This window comes from Muscardinus avellanarius (assembly GCF_963383645.1).
Source record: "Muscardinus avellanarius genome assembly, chromosome: 6".
Taxonomy (NCBI): domain Eukaryota; kingdom Metazoa; phylum Chordata; class Mammalia; order Rodentia; family Gliridae; genus Muscardinus; species Muscardinus avellanarius.
In genome coordinates, this window is record NC_137791.1 from 75,638,842 (window position 1) to 75,656,663 (window position 17,822).

The 17,822-nt window shown below is 37.9% G+C and overlaps 1 protein-coding gene across 1 annotated transcript in view; it reads right to left on the reverse strand.

Annotated features, from left to right (window-relative positions):
- MRPL1 (mitochondrial ribosomal protein L1) overlaps positions 1–17,822 on the reverse strand; it is a gene marked incomplete at both ends in the record, with an annotated part of 102,239 nt that overhangs the window by 65,875 nt on the left and 18,542 nt on the right. The window contains 3 exons of the mRNA XM_080697215.1: positions 869–940; positions 2,713–2,796; positions 10,549–10,807. Coding sequence (XP_080553341.1) covers positions 869–940; positions 2,713–2,796; positions 10,549–10,807 — 415 coding nt within the window. The remainder of the gene's footprint in view (positions 1–868; positions 941–2,712; positions 2,797–10,548; positions 10,808–17,822) is intronic.

Consider the following 17,822-nt stretch of genomic DNA (forward strand, 5'->3'; position numbering starts at 1 on the left):
CAGAAATGGAATGTCCTTCAGTTCCCTGGGTTCAGTCCTCAGTATCACAAAATAATAATAATAATCATTATTATTATTATTAAATATACCGGTGTATCCATATGCACTGCCCTTTTGAATTTCATTTTAATTTTCACATTCAATGAATCACAAAATTATGAAATATCCACACAATGAAATTCTACTCAGCAGTAAAGAAGAATAAAATTATATTATTTGCAGGAAAATAGAAGGACCTAGAGAATATTATGCTAAGTGAGATTAGCCATATGTTTTCTCTAATATGCAGAAGCTAGGGAGTAATTGGGAAACCAGAGAAACTCCAGATAATGGAGGAGACCTCAGTGGAGCCAAGAGATGGGCTAAGGAAAGGGGAGGAGGAAGACTGAGGATCAGTAAAGGAAATACTACCATCAGCCATGTGTACGTATGTAAAAATACCAATGTTAATTCCAGTACCCTGTATAAAAAAGATGAAATGAGAAGGGGGGAGGTGTGCACCAAGTGCTGTTTACATTATAAAGTAAGAATATAATATACCAATAAAGATACATTTTAAAAATCGTTCAAAAACTGAGTCATACTATCCTTTCCAATCTATCTACAAAACTCTCAGAGACAAAAACATAAAATAAAAAATACTATATAAACCAAATATAATCAATATTAGACCATTTGGATAGTTTTTTTCTTAGCTTCATTTTGAAACTGAAAAGAGTAAGAAAATTTTTACCTGTTTTACAATACCCTACTAACCATTTATCAAAAGATATGAGTCTAGTGATTACGTTCAACAGTAATATATCAATGGATGACAAAGATAGCAGAACAATCTCTATAACTAATGAACATGAAAGCAACACTGTACCTTCTGAATCAGATTAGTTCCTCCTGCAAATGTGGCTCCATTTTCTTTTGCTATTTCAACCTCTGATTCATTCTACCAAAACACAATAGTTTGAACATCAATCTTTAACTTTAAAGAATTTCAGTATACTTTCAAGTATCTTGTCAAAATAATCACAGTTCAAAATAAAACTGTGATTTATATTTTTAATTAAAATGGCATCAATAGCCAGGTGTGGTGGTACACACCTGTAATCCTATAATCCTAGTACTTGGGAGGATGGGAAAAGAGGATGGCAAGTTTGAAGCCAGCCTCAGCAACTTAATGGGACCCTGTTTCAAATAAAAAATAAAATAGGGCTGGGTAGGTGGGGAGGAGCTCAGAGGTAGACTGCCCCTCAGTTCAATCCCCAGCACCATAGTGGGGCATCAATTTTCAGTTAAACACATCAAACAGATTACATTCAGAACAAGTTTAATTTGTAGGTCATTAAAGTATTTCTTGACTGAAATATAAGGAAATACACCAAAATGGCACACTAGAGGAACCTACTAACATTATCTTTGAAAAGTAAAAGATTAAAACACACTTAGTCTTGCTAACTTACAGACTTTCTTTCTTTTTTTTTTTTTTTTTTTTTTTGGTAGTACTGGGGGTGAAGCCCAGAGGCTTTCTACCTCCAGGCTATATACTCCAAGACATACATATATATATATATATATATATATATATATATATATATATTTTTTTTTTTTTTTTTTTTTTTTTTTTAATCTGGAAACAGGGTCTCACTAAGTTGCTGAGCGCCTCACTAAGTAGCTGAGGCTGGCTTCGAAGCTGTGCGATCCTCCTGTCTCAGCCTCCCAAGCATGGGGATTACAAGCGTGCACCCCCAAGCCCAGCAAGACTTTTTTTTTTTTTTTTTTTTGGTGGTACTGAGGATGGAACCCTTCTACCTCTGGGCTACACTCCCAGACCTATTTTATAGTTTTATTTAGAAACAGGGTCTCTTAAGCCAGCAAGGCTGGCTTCGAACCTGCGCAATCCTCCTCCCTCCACCTCCCAAGAGCGGGGATTACAAGCGTGTGCCATCATGCCTGGCCCAGTGAGACATTTTATTAAATGAGAAATTTTTTTTCAATTTAAGAACTCAAAGAACCAAAATTTATCCAAGTATTTGAAAAATTCAAAAGAAAAATAAATGGCATTCATCATTTTCCCTCTATATCCCATTTGATTCTATTGTGAACATATTTTACTATATTATTTACTAAAGTTTTATTGCACTCCAACTATATTCCCCACTTTTCTAGAAATACAATAGGTTTTTTTCCTTGAGAAGGAGATGGAGAAGACTAAAAATGCCTCAAGTTTAAACTTTATATGGAGAAGAATCAAAGCACAAAAGAAATTCATAATCACATTAAATAATACAAAAGGACTGACAAAAAACTGAATTACTATATTTATTACTTGACTTTCCAGACTAGATATTCTTAGAAGATGTGGTTTCTGAGGCTCCACAGTTTTAAGTGGTCCTACTGTTTTAAAATAATTCTACTGTTGTTTAAGAAGAGACGTTTAAGTAGGAAGCTGGAATAATGTAGGATGAATTTCATACTTCACTTCAGTTTCTTGTGAGAAATATAATGTGATAGACTAGTAGTGATTAATGTTCTAGCTTGGCATATTCTCAAATCAGTACCATAATCTTAAATAAATAGTTTCCTTTGAACTTAAAATGGGAAAAATAAGATTTAGGTGAATATTAAAATTTTCTCTGTTTATTCAGTTAGTCTACTCACTGATTAATGTGACCTCTAAAATAAATTAAGTGATATACACAATTGACAAAAGTTACTCACCCCTGTAAATACAGCAACCTTATTGGTTTCTGAAGCAAATGGGTGTGGAAAACTAATAACACTGGCAAATGGCTCCACTTGTTTCTAAACACAAAAGAGAGGAAAAATAATTACAAAAGTTCATATTTTCTATTATCTCTCTCATTCTACTAAAAAAAAAAACAGAAATGACATGTTTTTAGTTCCTTAGTTCTATCATATGTCCTCCCATTAATGCAGAATTATTCTCTGATTACAATTTAAAGCTCAAGATAAGATTTTTTAAGAATCCATAATAAAAAATCTAAATCTCTCTTCCTAGTGTCATAGTTCCATGGCCCTTGCTTCGGTCTCTTTTTCATCACAGTCTCTCAAATATTAAAAGATATGTTTGCATATCTGTATCTCCCTAGCACCTAGTACAATGTTTTGCATTTCATGAGCATCAACAGAATTTTGCTGCCTTATTTTTATTTTTTTTTGTGTGTGTGTGGTACTATAGAACACAGGGGCTTTCTACGTCTGGGCTACACTCCCAGACCTATTTTATGTTTTATTTGGAAACAGGGTCTCACTAAGTTTCTGAAAGTCTCACTAAGTAGCTGAGGCTGGCTTTGAACCTGTGCAAACTTTCTGTCTCTGCCTCCCAAATAGTAGGATTACTAGCATGTGTCACCATGACTGGCTTGCTGGCTTGAATTAAATTTTTGGAAAACATGCAAATTTCCTTGTACCAGTACTGGGAATGGCCTAGGACGATTTAAGAAAGCTCTGATTATTAATAGATATATTTCAAAAATAATTGTGTCAAAATGGCAGCAGACCTGGGGAAAGAAAGACTTGGTTTCGGTTTCAGTCAGGAAGCAAACAGCTATTGAAACTTAAATTAACCTAGCTAAAGGGTTAATTTAACCTATAGAACAATTTATAGATTATATATATAGCAATTTATAGGTTAAATTAACCTATAAAGCAAGCCTATAGGAGAGGGGAACTAGGACTTTCTCATCCTCATTCTAAAGACAGGTTTATATAATAATTGGATAATCTAGCTAGGATGGGAGGAGGGATTGACCTTTGTGAAAGAAACCTTGGCAGGGGGAGGTACCTTACAGAGTAAGGGGAAGAACCTTACAGGGTTTTTACTACATCAGAATTACATGAACAAGATGGAGGGTGTCCTGTATAAAAAGTCTGGTCCAAAGCTGGGCATGGTGGCGCACGCTTGTAATCCCAGCATTTGGGAGGCTGAGACTGGAGGATCGCGGTTTGCGGACAGCCTCAGCTACTTAGTAAGGCTCTTTGCAACTCAGTCAGACCCTGTTTCAAAATAAAGAATAAAAAATTGGGCAGGGGGTATAGCTCAGAGGTCAAATGCCTCTGGGTTCCATCCCCAGACCCGCAAGAAAAAAAAAAAAGTCCAGTCCACATGTTGTATCTTTGGTGGGGCATTCATTTGAACCACCCCACTATGCCATTCTTGCATGGGGCTGTAACTATCTTCTGTATTTCTATCTTTTTAATAAACTTCTTTAAATCTTCAGCAAGAGTCCAGGCTAATGTGTATTTGTCCTTAGCTCAGGACAAGTACCCGTGTTTTTTCTTCTGTTTGGGGGTTTTATTGTGGTTTGAGGGAAACTGTGTCTGGGACCCTAACAGGGGTTTCCGGGGACAGTTTCCCCAAAACTATAACATATTCTCAAAACCATAACATTCCTGACTCAATCAAGAAAGACATGAATACAGCTGTACAAATTTAACAATAGACAATATCCAGTTTATCTGCTCAGTATGCCACCTCTAGTTGTCATCATTGCTCTAAATGATTAGGGAATATAAACCCTAAATCCATGACAGAATGCCAAAATTGAAAGTTTCTTTTGAGTGGGTCAATTTTAAAATAACCTGGACTATTATAACTTTCAGATATATTCAAGGAGTCAATTAGAAAATCTAAAATAAACAATGGCATACCTGTGAGACACCCTAATATAAGTAGAAATTTTACAGGGCCTCAGAACCAATCTGCTCAGTCATTTTGGCCAAGGATCTTTGTAAACATAAGGCTTTGGTCTTTTGGAGAGACAAGTTCTAGGCCCTCCATAGTTTTGGTGTGGCCTTACGGTTTGAAAAAAGGTAAAAAAGGACTGTCTTCTAATAAAATTTATTCAAAGATTATATTTTTATAAGAACTATATTTTGAGTATAGACATGTTTCTGGGGATTTCTGACAAGAAGGCCTAATTTTTAAATTTTTTTTATTAATTTGTTTGACAGTACTGGGAATTGAACCCAAGGCCTTGAATATGCTAGGCAAGCACTCTATCACTAAGCTAAATCCATAGATCTGAAGCCCCATTCTCCGTCTAGAGAAAGGGTCCTGCTAAATTACCCAGGCTGGCCTTGAACTTTAGATTCCTTGGTCTCCACCTCTCATGTAACTGGGATTACAGATGCATACAACCACACCTGGCTAAGAAGGCACAAATTCTTTTTTTTTTTTTTTGCAGGTTTGGAGATGAAACCCAGGGGCATTTGACCTCCAAGCTACACCCCCTGCTCTATTTTTTATTCTCTATTTTAAAACAGGGTCTCACTAAATTGCAGAGGGCCTCACTAAGTAACTGAGGCTGTCTGCAAACCATGATCTTCCAGTCTCAGCCACCCCAATGCTGGGATTACAAACTGCCTCCACCATGCCCAGCTTAAGAAGAAACAAATTCTTTAAGCACGCTTTATATCAACCATGCAACTGTTTTAGTTTTATTGACTGGCATTCCTTTACCATTAACATGTCAAAATTGGTTTCAGTAAATTTTTCAGTACTAAGCAATCATAATAGTATTCCTTGGGGAATACTGACTTCTTCTATACTCTATAAAGAAAAAAGAAAAAACTTTAGGATGAGGACAGTTATCTTTTCAATGCCATTAGTTAAAGGGACTTCCATATTTGAAATGAAGCTTGTAGTCCAACAAGACACATTGATATGAACCACATTAATAGTTTATTGAAAAAGGTATCTTGAACACTATAAAATCTTTAATAAAAGAATAGTAACAGTAAGATACAAAACAAAATTGTATGTTGGCTCCTATAAACTGTTCCTACTAATGAGAACTAAGAAATGAGGCAAATCTTAATTCTGCCCCCTTTCTGAGATTATAGGATTAAATGAGAAAGTAAATGCTAATCACTTAGTACTATGGCTGAGTTAAAGTCCTCTAATTACTTTACATGCTTTATATCATTTATTCCTCAACATAAAAATATAAAGGTTGTCCTGTCTGAATAAAATCTAAAGATTTTCTCACTCTTTATAAAGAGTTAAAAAAAAAAAAACTGAGATTTGAAGAATAAGACCAAAAAGCAAAGACAACGAAGGTCAAACAAAGCCAAAGCGAGGTGAAGACATGATACTGGTCTATGCTGCAATCCGACTCAAGAGCCTATGCTCTTTTTTTTGGGGGGGGGGGTGATACTGGGGGTGGAACATAGAGGCTTTCTACCTCCAGGCTATACTCCGAGACCTACTTTATATTTTATTTGGAAACAGGGTCTCACTAAGTTGCTGGGAGCCTCACTAAGTAGCTGAGGCTGGCTTCGAACCTGTGTGAACCTCCTGTCTCAGCCTCCCAAGCGCAGGGATTACAAGTGTGTGCCACCACGCCCGGCTTGAGCCTATGCTCTTAAGCATATGCTGTATTGCTCCCTCCTTGGTGTGTCTTTCTGTTGCTTCTGAGACCACTAAATTATATTCAAAAATATCTAACTTGACCCAAAAAATAAATGACAACCTCAGGAAAATTTTTTTTTTCTTTTTTGCTGGTCACTTTCTTTCCTTGGAACTGAAGACTGAATCCAGAGGTGCTCTGCCACTGAGTCACACCTGAGCCCGTTTTTAAAATTATGTTTTTATTTTTATTGTTATTTTTTATTTATTTTATTTTATTTTATTTTTTTATTTTTTTATTGGTGCACTGTATTCATACATCATAGTGGGATACAAACTTTTGTAAACATACATGCACACATCACCCAGTCAGCCCCCACCCGATCCCCACCCCATTCTCTCCCCATCCCTCCTTCCCATGCTTGGCTTAGTGGTTGACATCTAGTATTATAGCAATTTATCCAAAATTAAAAATGATAATCTCACATAACAGTTTCATTTGTCTGATACCAAGCTTTTGATGACTTAAAGATAACATTTCAATATTTATTTTTGCTTTCTTTCTTACCAGAGAATATTTTTTTCTGTTTTTTTTTTTTTTTAGGTGAAACTATCATATATTTATATATTTATTTTTCAGAAAAAAATCTATCCTGATATGGAATATGGATTCAAGATACCCAAAACAATCTTGAAAAAAGAACAAAGCTAGAAGATGTATATTTTCTGATTTCAAACCATATAAAGCTACAATAATTGAAACAGTGTAGTACTGTTCTAAAGGCAGATATATAAACCATTAGACTTAAATACAAGCCTAGAGCTAAATTCTTCCCTATATTGTCAAGTTATTTTTGACAAGGTTTCCACGAACATTTGGTGGTGGAAATAATAATCTTTTAACTAAATATTGTTGAAAAATAATAATTACATGGAAAAGAATAAAATTGGAACCTTACCTAATCCCATACACAAGTATTAACTCAAAATAGATAAAAGACCTAAATATAAATCTTAAGACTATAAACTTTTAGAAGAAAATCTGGGTCATAAAACCTCACAACATTGAAATTGGCAGTGATTTCTTGGATATGATTTCAATGGCACAGGCAACAGAAGAGTATACAAACTCCCTAAAAAATAAAAAAATATTGTATATCCAAAGAAAATGTAAACAGAGTTAAAAGTTACTAATAAATTGGATAAAATATTTCCAAATGCTATATCTGAAGGTATATTAATATTCCAACTAAGAAATCCTAAAAATTAACAACAATAAAGGCAAACAATAAAATTTAGAGATAGGTAAAAGACTAACATAAATAATGAATCTCCACAGATAACTAATCTTAGTTGTCTGTTGGATGGAAACTCTTGTTTCTCTGGTTCTGGTGAGTGTTACCTATTTCTTCTTTGTAGTTAATCTCTTTGAGTATTTTCTCTAGCGCTGGTTTTGAAGACATAAATTCCTTCAGTTTCTGTTTGTCATGGAAGCTTCTTATTTTTCCATCTAATTTGATAGCAAGTTTTTCTGGGTAGGAAATTTTTGGCTGGAAGGTGTTTTTTTTCAGAGTTTGGAATATGTTACTCCAAGCCCTTCTGGCTCTCCTGACTTGGTTTGGGAGGTCTGGAGTGATTCTAATTGGTTTGCCTCTGAATGTCACTTGGCCCTTTGTTTTTGTTGCCTTTGAGATTCTCTGCTTGGCTTCCACATTGGTCATTTTGACAATTATGTGGCGTGGGGATCCTCTTCTCCAATCCTGTCTAAAGGGAGTTCTATAAGTTTCCTGGACCTGTGTATCAACCTCTTGCTCTATGTTTGGAAAATTTTCTGCTATTACTTCCTTGAAGAGATTGTTGATCCCTTTGGTTTCACCTTCTTTTCCCTCCTCTATTCCAATTATTCTTAGGTTTGCTCTCTTAAAATGGGCCCATATTTCTTCAATGTCAGATTCCTGCTGTTGGATATTTTTTTCTAGATTAGAAACTATGCATTCATTTTTGGAATGATCATCTTCTAAAAGCGAGATTCTGTTCTCCATGTGGTCTAATCGGTTGTTTGTGCTTTGAATTGAGGCCTTTACTTCATTAATTGCATCCTTTATCTCTTTTTGGCTCTCTCTGAGTTCTTTTCGAAGCACCTCTATTATTTCTACAGTTATTTTCCTGATTTGATCTTCTAGAAATCTCTGATTTTCTGTTTTATCGGGTTCTGATGTTGTGGGGTTGTGGGCATTCATTGCTCCAGTGTTATTCCTCTTTCCCATGATTTTGGAAGTTTGTGCCTTCTCTGGGTTCTTCCCTTGGGTCACTATGACTTCACTTAAGGTGCTCTGGATCTCGAGTCTGTAGTATCTCAGACCCCACTACTCCTTTACTGGGTTGTATCACAAGAGTCTCCGACCCAGAGAGTCGATAGAGGCTGCTTTAAACTATGGGGGGTGCCAGGTTGCACGTTCTCCTATGGTGTGATATCTCTGCCACCGCCCCTCCCCCACTGGGTCAAGTCCCAGGGAGTACTGTACTGGGATTTCTCCTCTGGGGCCCGCAATTTGACTCACTGTTCTTGAGTTCGCAGATGTAGCTGTACTGGACTCGGTGAATTCACTGCTGCTGCCGCCGGTGGCAATATGGCGCCGCTGCTACGCCCTCGGTCGTGAGGCTGGCTTATTTCTTCTTGGTTTTGAGTTCCACTCTGAGTCTCTGCAGCGTGTGCTGAGCTCAGCCACTGGGAGCTTTAGATGCTCCCTGTGCCGAGAAATCCCGCTTGGCTGTTCCGCAGCGGCTCACCTCGGCTTGCTGTAGCCGTCCGGTGAACTCGCCGCTGCCGCCAGCAGTATGGTGCTGCTGCCGCGTCCTCAGGCGTGAGGCCGGTGTATCTCCTCTGTGGCTCTGAGCTCTGTTCTCAGTCCGCTTTCTCTCTGGAGCCTGGTGATTTTTTTGTTTTTCTGGTGATGGTGTTTTCTGGCTATGAAAGGCGCTGATTTTGTGGTAATGGAGATTGGTTGTTAGCGGGGCTTTAAGCCCCGCTTTTCTCGGTCGCCATCTTCCCGGAAGTCTGATTTTTATAAAATATTATTTCACAGCTGGGAGTGGTAGTGCATATTTGTAATCCCAGCATTCTGGAGGCTGAGACAAGAGAAATGCAGTTTGAGAACAGCCCTAGCTACTTAGTGAGGCCTTTTGCAATTCAATGAGACCTTGTGGGTCTGGGGATGGAACCCATGGGCATTCTACCTCTGAGATACACCCCCTGCCCTATTTTTTATTCTTTATTTTGAAACAGGGTCTCACTCAGTTGCAGAGGGCCTCACTATGTAGCTGAGGCTGTCCACGAACCATGATCCTCCAGTCTCAGCCTCCTGAATGCTGGGATTATGAGCATGCGCCACCACATCCGGCTTTCAAAAACATAGATTTCTTAAGTGAGAAGCTTACAAATTTTAAGGCTGTAACAGACCTGAATACTACTCTAGAGTTTTTCTCCCTTTTAGAGTTTTATAAACGATACTCTTCTGAAGAAATCCAGTATATAAGCAAATATAGCAGAAAGGTTCTGATTAAAACAAGACCGAGGACTTTGGTATCCCACCCAAGCAAACTTAAGTCTTAAACCTAGGACTCAAAGGAATACCTTTGAGCTAATCCAAAGGTATTTACAAAGAATAAACATTTACAAGAATAAACATGACATCCAGGCAACTTAAGTCATTTCCCAAAAATATTTCAATTTTAACATGACTTTTGTTGAAATGTATACTAGTAATTCTTCATAAGAGAGGGAGATATGTATTTGTCAACTCTCCAGAGTGTTTTGAACATAATTTATATTTGGAAAGTGTTTTTAAGACTTTTTTTTTTTTTCATGAGCCAGCATGGTGACACAATACTATATTCCAAGTACTTGGAAGGATAAGACAGGAGGATCGTAGGTTGGAGGCCAGCCTCAGCAACTTAGCAAGACTTTGTTTCAAAATAAAGAGTGAAAATGGCTGGAGGTATAGAAGGCTGGGTTCAATCACTACTACCAACAACAAAACAAGAAACATTTTTTTATGGTTAAATATAGAAAAAGCATGAGATTTTCTAAAAATTATTATGGGAGGCAAGAATTTTAAAAATTAAAAACCTCAATTCATACAGCCACTGTTTGCAAATAAACTCATATTAAGTGGTCTACATACCTTTTTCCCCAGTGCCATATCCAATGTCAAATCAAGATATACCCCTTGCCTTGGGTTAGTGAAGTCCAGGACTTGATATTTCTTAAGTAAGTTTATAGCTTTCTCCACCTCATATATCTGCCTCGGATATAAGCGTTTTAAATAGACATCGTCTTCAGGTTCGCCTTCCATGTAGACGTACGACTTTATTTTTTCTATCTCATCCTTCTGGTCATCTGATGTTTTTTCTTTGGCACCTTTTTTTGTTTTCTTTGCAGGCCTTAAAAAAAGATAAGTCAGCAATATCGGTTTTATTAGTGTGCATTTTAAGAAGGGTTTGTATTTATTTTGTGGGGGAAGGGGTACTGGGGATTGAAACCAGAAACATTCTACCTCTGAGCTGCATCCCCAGCCCTACTTTATTCTTTTACTTGGAAACAGGGCCTCTAAGGCTGGCCGCAAACCTGCTATCCTCCTGTCTCAGCTTCCCAAGTACTGGGATTACACGTATGCACCACCTGGCTTAAGAAATGTTTTTTAAATGGTAATATACATAAGACAGAAAAATAACAAAAAACAGTTCATTTTAATCAAAAGCCTAGATTGCTTTACAATTTTTCTTATTCAACAAATATTAAGTGAACTTTTCTACTGTTTATAGTCAGCAGAAATTAAATAAAGCATTACTTCTCTCCAGAAACTTCCTGAGGAGACAGATGTACAAACAGATAATTTCAATATAATGTGAAATACTGAGACTGTTATCATGATCTCACAGAAAGACACTTAATCCAGTCTAAGAGGGTAAGGAAGAGTTCTAGAAGAGATGAACCCATAGTCAATTATTAAAAAATAAAAAAGTTTGCCTGGATGAATACCAAAAGAAATGTAAAACGCTTGTTAACAAAACTTGTACATAAATGTTTCTAGCAGCATTATTCATTAATAGCCAAAAGAAGCTGAATGTGATCGCACATGCCTGTAATCCTAGTACATGGGAGGCTGAGACAAGAGGATACCAGGTTCGAGAACAGCCTCAGCAAGTGGCAAGACTCTCAACAACTTAGCAAGACCCTGTTTCAAATAAATTAGGGCTAGGGAAGTAGTTCAGGAGTAGAATGCCCCTGGGTTCAATCCCCAGTACCATCAAAAAATAAAAAAAGGAACAAACAACCCAAATGTCCATAAACTAAAAATTGAATAAATAAAATGTGATATAACTATGATAGGATATTAATCCATAACAAAAAGGAATGAAGTACTGATACATGCTAAGACATGGATGAACCTTAAAACCATGATGCCAAGTGAAAGAAACCAGTCACCAAAGACCACACAGTATATTATTCCATTCATACAAAACATCAAGAAAAGGCAAATCTATAGAGACTACACATAGATTTAGTGATTGTCTAGGGCTACATGAAGGGTTGGGGAATGGAAAGTAACTCTTAATGGGGTGGGGCCTTTGGGGAGAATAATGAAAATATTCTAAGTGAAACTGATTGTTCTGATTGCAAAACTATGAATATACTAAAAACCATTGAGCTGTAAACATTAAGTGTATGAATAGTATAATATGTAAATTATGCCTAATAACACCGAGATAAAAAAATAGCCAAGCAAAGAAAAACATAATAAAAAAGAAGTCAGCAGAGATGGGCATGGTGGTGCACGCCTATAATCCTAGGCCAAGATAGGATCACAGGCTTAAGGATGGCCTCACAAATGCAGTGAGACCTTCAGCCACTTAGTAAGAATCTGTTTCAAAACAAAACATAAGAAAAAGCTGAGGCCATAGTTTGGCAGCAGAACATCCCTGGGTTCAATTCCAGCAGCAAAGAAAAAAAGTATTGAGTAATGAAGTGAAAAGTTCTATATGACTAGTAGAAGTTAGCAAATTTTTCCAGTAAACAACCAGAGAGTAAGTGTTTTGGCTTTATGAATTGTATGGTCTCTGTTGCAATGACTCAATTCTGCCATTCTAGTACAAAAGCAGCCGTAGGCAATATATAAATGAATGAGCATAACTATGTTCCAATAAAACTTTATTTATAGACACTGAATTTGAATTTCATAATTTTTAGGTATTACAGGCTATTATTATATATGTCAATCATTGAAAACTATAAAAATCATTCTCAGGTCACAAATTGCACAAAACTGGGCGGTAGATAAGATTTGGCCTCCTGACGGATTTGCTGTAAACTTTTGAACTAAGAGACTAAAAGAGAAGGCAGACAATAGTGAAAGGTTGGTGTGGAGGGCAGGTGTGCCTTGCCCTGCATTACTCCATTTTGTAGAAGATAGCAGTCTCCAGGCTACGCCCAGCCCTGCATTATTCCATTTTACAGAGAACAGCACTCCCTAGCCCTGAATTACTCCATCTTGCAGAGAACAGCAGTTCCCAGGCTGCTGTCCTACATTACTACATTTTGTAAAGCAGTAGTTTGCCATGAGTTACTCCATTTTGGGAACAAGGGCTAAAGTAGAATGACTTTGCACTTTATTTGTACAAGTAAACAATCACCATCTGTATAACACAACCATAAGGCACAAACTGATAAGTTAATCATACTAATAAACCTGTGAACTTATCAAATTATATCAGTAATACATGGATGCATGGGTGTGCCAACTCTATCAAAAAACTAGACTCATGAGCTTATCAACACACTAGACCACCCAATGACATAGCCTCCTCAACAGAGACCCATAAAAGGAGAAGTACCCCAACACTGGTCATGGTGGCACACAGACCCATCACAAGCCTTGCCCAGAAAAATCACCAATAAGGACAAACCTGCAACTCTATCCCAGGCTTAGCCCAGTCTGGTTTCTCCTGCCTGTGAGGATAACACAAGACTCATTCCACGCTGACACCTGCAGCTGACATTCCAACTGACACTCCAAGCAGACACTCTGAAACTGCTTTGTCTGGACCTGGTCTTGACAAATCTGCTGGACTGCTTCATGACCACCACGGTAACTCTAAATCCCTATCTGCCTTCTGCCTTTGTTCCCAGTTCAGCCTCCCCTTTCTTAGCTTTTTTATAACATACAACACAAAGACATTTCTTTAACATATATACATATATACATGCAAATATATATGTTCACCTATAAAATTGTGTGAAGTGTGATATGTGATTTTAGTGTTATAGATATTAGGAATTAAGATTTTAATAAAAGAACATGAGATTGCCTCAAGTCATGACACCAAGTGAACCAGGACTACTTGGTTAAAAAGCAACCAACAACAAGCTGGGCGTGGTGGTGCACGCTTGTAATCCCTGCGCTTGGGAGGCTGAGACAGGAGGATTGCACGGGTTCGAAGCCAGCCTCAGCTACTTAGTGAGGCTCTCAGCGACTTAGTGAGACCCTGTTTCCAAATAAAGTATAAACTAGGTCTGGGAGTATAGCCTGGAAGTAGAAAGGCCCCTGGGCCTCCGCCCCCCCCCCCCAGTACCATACATAAAATAAAGGGGAAAAAAAAAGCAACCAAAAAAGTGGTATAGCTTGTGAATTTACTGTTATTCAATGAGCTCTGATTTTGGAGAAAGACACAAATGTGTATGATTTACATTAATAACAAAGCTCATTCATGACAGTTGGGAAATCCAGATCACAAAGGGCCTCCTCTAGAAGTGAAGAGAAGCTGATGAATAGGAGGTATGATATCTGAATTTCAATTCTGACTGCAATGAGATGGATCTGAAGGAAGTAAAATTGGACACAATTAAAAATTTTCTTTGTTTCTCCTCCCCTTGCCCCCCTTTTTTTCTTCTTCTTCTTCTTTATAGTACTGGGAATTGAACCTAGAGGCTTGCTTGCTTGCTTGCTTGCTTTTTTCTTTCTTTTTTTCTTTTTTTTTTTTTTTTTTTTTTTGCAGTACTGGGGATGGAATTCAGGGGCATTCTACCTCCAAGCTACACTCCAGACCTATTTTTTATTCTTTATTTTTGAAACAGGATCTCACTGAGTTGCAAAGGACCTCACTAAGTAGCTGAGGCTGTCCATGAACCGTGATCCTCCTGTCTCAGCCTCCCAAATGCTGGGATTACAAGTACGCACCACCAAGCCCAGCTGGGGCATTCTAACTCCAAGCAACACCCATCCTTTTTATTTTTTTATTTTGAAACAGAGTCTGCTGAAGCTGCCTCAAACCTGCAATCCTCCTGTCTCAGCTTCCCAATAACTGGAAATCTCTCTTTCTTCTCGAAGAAATATGGAAATATGAAAGCCTGAATGAGAATGGTGATGGTAATAAGGCTAGAAAAAAAAATGAGCGTAGAGCCAGGCATGGTGGCACACGCTTGTAAATCCCCGCACTTGGGAGGTGGAGAGGCAGAGACAAGAGGACCGCGCAGGTTCGAAGCCAGTCTTGCTTGTTTAAGAGACCCTGTTTCCAAATAAAATATAAAATAGGTCTGGGAGTGTAGCCCGGAGGTAGAAGGGTTCCATCCACCAAAAAAAAAAAAAACCACCCCCCCCAAAAAAATGAGAATAGAAAACTCAAGGTAAATACTGAAAATAGGGAAAGGAGAAGGAAAATACTAAAATGCTTTTTAAGTTTCTGGTTTGAGTGAATAGGCATATAATAGTATCATTTACCAATACCAGAAATAAAGCAAAACAGGTTTCTGGTAAAGGAGGTACAAACAGAGGAGAATATATCTCCCATCCCCTTGACTTGCCCATGTGACTACTTTGAGCTGACAGGATAGAGTAGAGGTGAGTTACCCTGCTCAAAGTTTAGGCCAGAAGAGGCTTCATTTATTTTCACTGAGTTGTATTTCTTTTTTCTTTCTTTCTTTCTTTCTTTTTTTTTTGGTGGTACTGGGGTTCCTGGAAGCCCTTCTACCTCCGGGCTACACTCCCAGACCTATTTTTACATTTTTATTTTTATTTGGAAACAGGGTTTCCTAAGCCAGCGTGCGCGGCTGGCTTCAAACCTGCGTGATCCTCCTGTCTCTGCCTCCCAAGCGCGGGGATTACAAGAGTGCACCACCACGCCCGGCTCACTAAGTTGTATTTCTGCCATTTTAGTAAAAAGAGCAAGTCTAGGCTAGCCCAAAGGTGGGAGGAAGAAAGACATGCAGAACAAAGCTGCCCCCACAAACCTCAAACTAGATTAGACAATGCTCAGCTAACTTACAAACTCACAGATACATAGCAAACCCAAAGGCCTGAGACGCTTACCTGAACTCAGCATGAGTCAGCTGCCCCACAGACGTGGGGGAGATGTGACCACAAATTATGGGGAGGCGTGTTACATGGCAAAGCTAACGGGCTAATTTATTCATAAAATACCTAAAAAATTTTGTCGAATGGTAATTGGAGGTAAGAGGAGAATGGAAGAAAGACAGAACTAGACATGATATCATTTTTTCAGCATTAATTTAAACCATAAAAGTTTTAAATTAAGCCAGGTGTGGTGGCACACACTCGTAATCCCAGCATTTGGGATGCTGAAACAGGAGGATCATGGTTCGCAGACAGCCTCAGCTACTTAGTGAGGCCCTTTGCAACTCAATGAGACCCTGTTTTAAAAAATAAAAATAAAAAGGGCTGAGGGTATAGCTGGGAGGTAGAATGCCCCGGGATTCCATCCCCAGTAACACACACACACACACACACACACACACACACACACACACACACACACGTTTTAAATTAGTAAGTAGCATTCTAGAAATAATTTGGAGCTGAGCGTAGTGGCACATGCTTGCAATCTCAGTACTTGGGAGGCTAAGCAGGTTTGTGACCAGCCTCAGCTACTTAGTGAGGCCCTCCGCAAGTTAGTGAGACCCTGTTTCCAAATAAAGAATAAAAAATAGGGCTGGGGGTATAGCACGGAGGTAAAATGCCCGAGTTCCATCCCCAGTACCTCAAAAAAAAAAGAAGTAATTTGAGTTCTGTGGTATGCAGAACACAGCTCCAAAGATATACATATAATTTTTAGAATGTATGAATAGTTATTTTACATGGTAAAAAGGACTTTGAAGATGTGATTGTGGTTAAAGATCTCAATATGAAGGGATTATCCTAGAATCATCCTTGTGGGCCCACTCATAACACCAGTCCTTAAAAAGGAGAGCCTTTCTCCTTCCCCAGCTGCATCAGACAGAAACGGGAAGATGGCACTGAAGAAATTCAAGCACGAATGGGATCAGGCTGCTGTTGGTTTGAAGATGGAAGAAGGGAGCATGAGCCAGGGAATGTGTGTAGCGTCGCAAAGCTGGGAAAGGAAAGTAATTTTGGATTATCCCCTGAAGCCTGTGGTCAAGAATTGCCAATGCCTCAATTTTAATGTACTGTACCATGTAAGACTTCTGACTACAGAACTACAAAATAAAAACTTTAAAAAAATGTTGTTTTAAACCTCAAAGTTTGTGGTAATTTGCCATAACAATAACATAAAATGGAGTCCTATAAAATTTATGTCAAAGGAATGATAGTAAACAGCTTTTTTAAAAAAAAATTTCAAACCAATCTAACATATAATTCCAGTCTCACGTGTAGCACTCAATAAATCCTTATTACTATCACTAATAATAGTATCCTCCCAGGTAATGAGCAATTCAACAGAATGGCAGATAATGGGGCGCAGGTGTACCTTTGGACTGACGTCAAGTCTACACAAGTGCCCAAGTGGACAGATGTAACATGTCTTAATAGATACCTTGGAAGTACTCCAACCTTCCGAACTAGAGAAACCACATTTTTGCCTTATATTTAGAAAAGGAGCAGTGAAGACAAGAAGAAGAGACTGGGAAACCTGTTTTAGGAATAAAGCCTCCTTTTTTAAAATAAACAAAATGTTCTAGTTGTGGCCTCCAGACTTGCTTTAATATAAATGCTGATTCCACTACTAAATTTTCAGTCATACTTGAATTGGTACATTTAATCTGCAATTAATTTGTAAATCTCCAAAGGCTAAAATGTGACTTTTAAAATTAATAATGATTTTCAGCCAGGAGTCTGTAGTGCATACTTGCAACCCAGTACTTGGGAAGCTGAGACAGGAGGATCACAGGTTTCGGCCAGCCTCAGCTACTTAGTGAGCCCCTACAACTTAGTGAGACTCTGCTTTAAAATAAAGAATAAAAAATAGGACTGGGGGTATAACTCAAAGGTAGAATGCCCCTGGGTTCAATAATCCTCAGTACTGCAAAAAAATTGATAAAGTTTTTCAAAAATCAAAAAATATCTGATAGATAATGAGACCAAGATGGTTATACAGCAATTTATTTATGCTTTGGACCTTGTTTCACAAAATATTTGAGGTGATT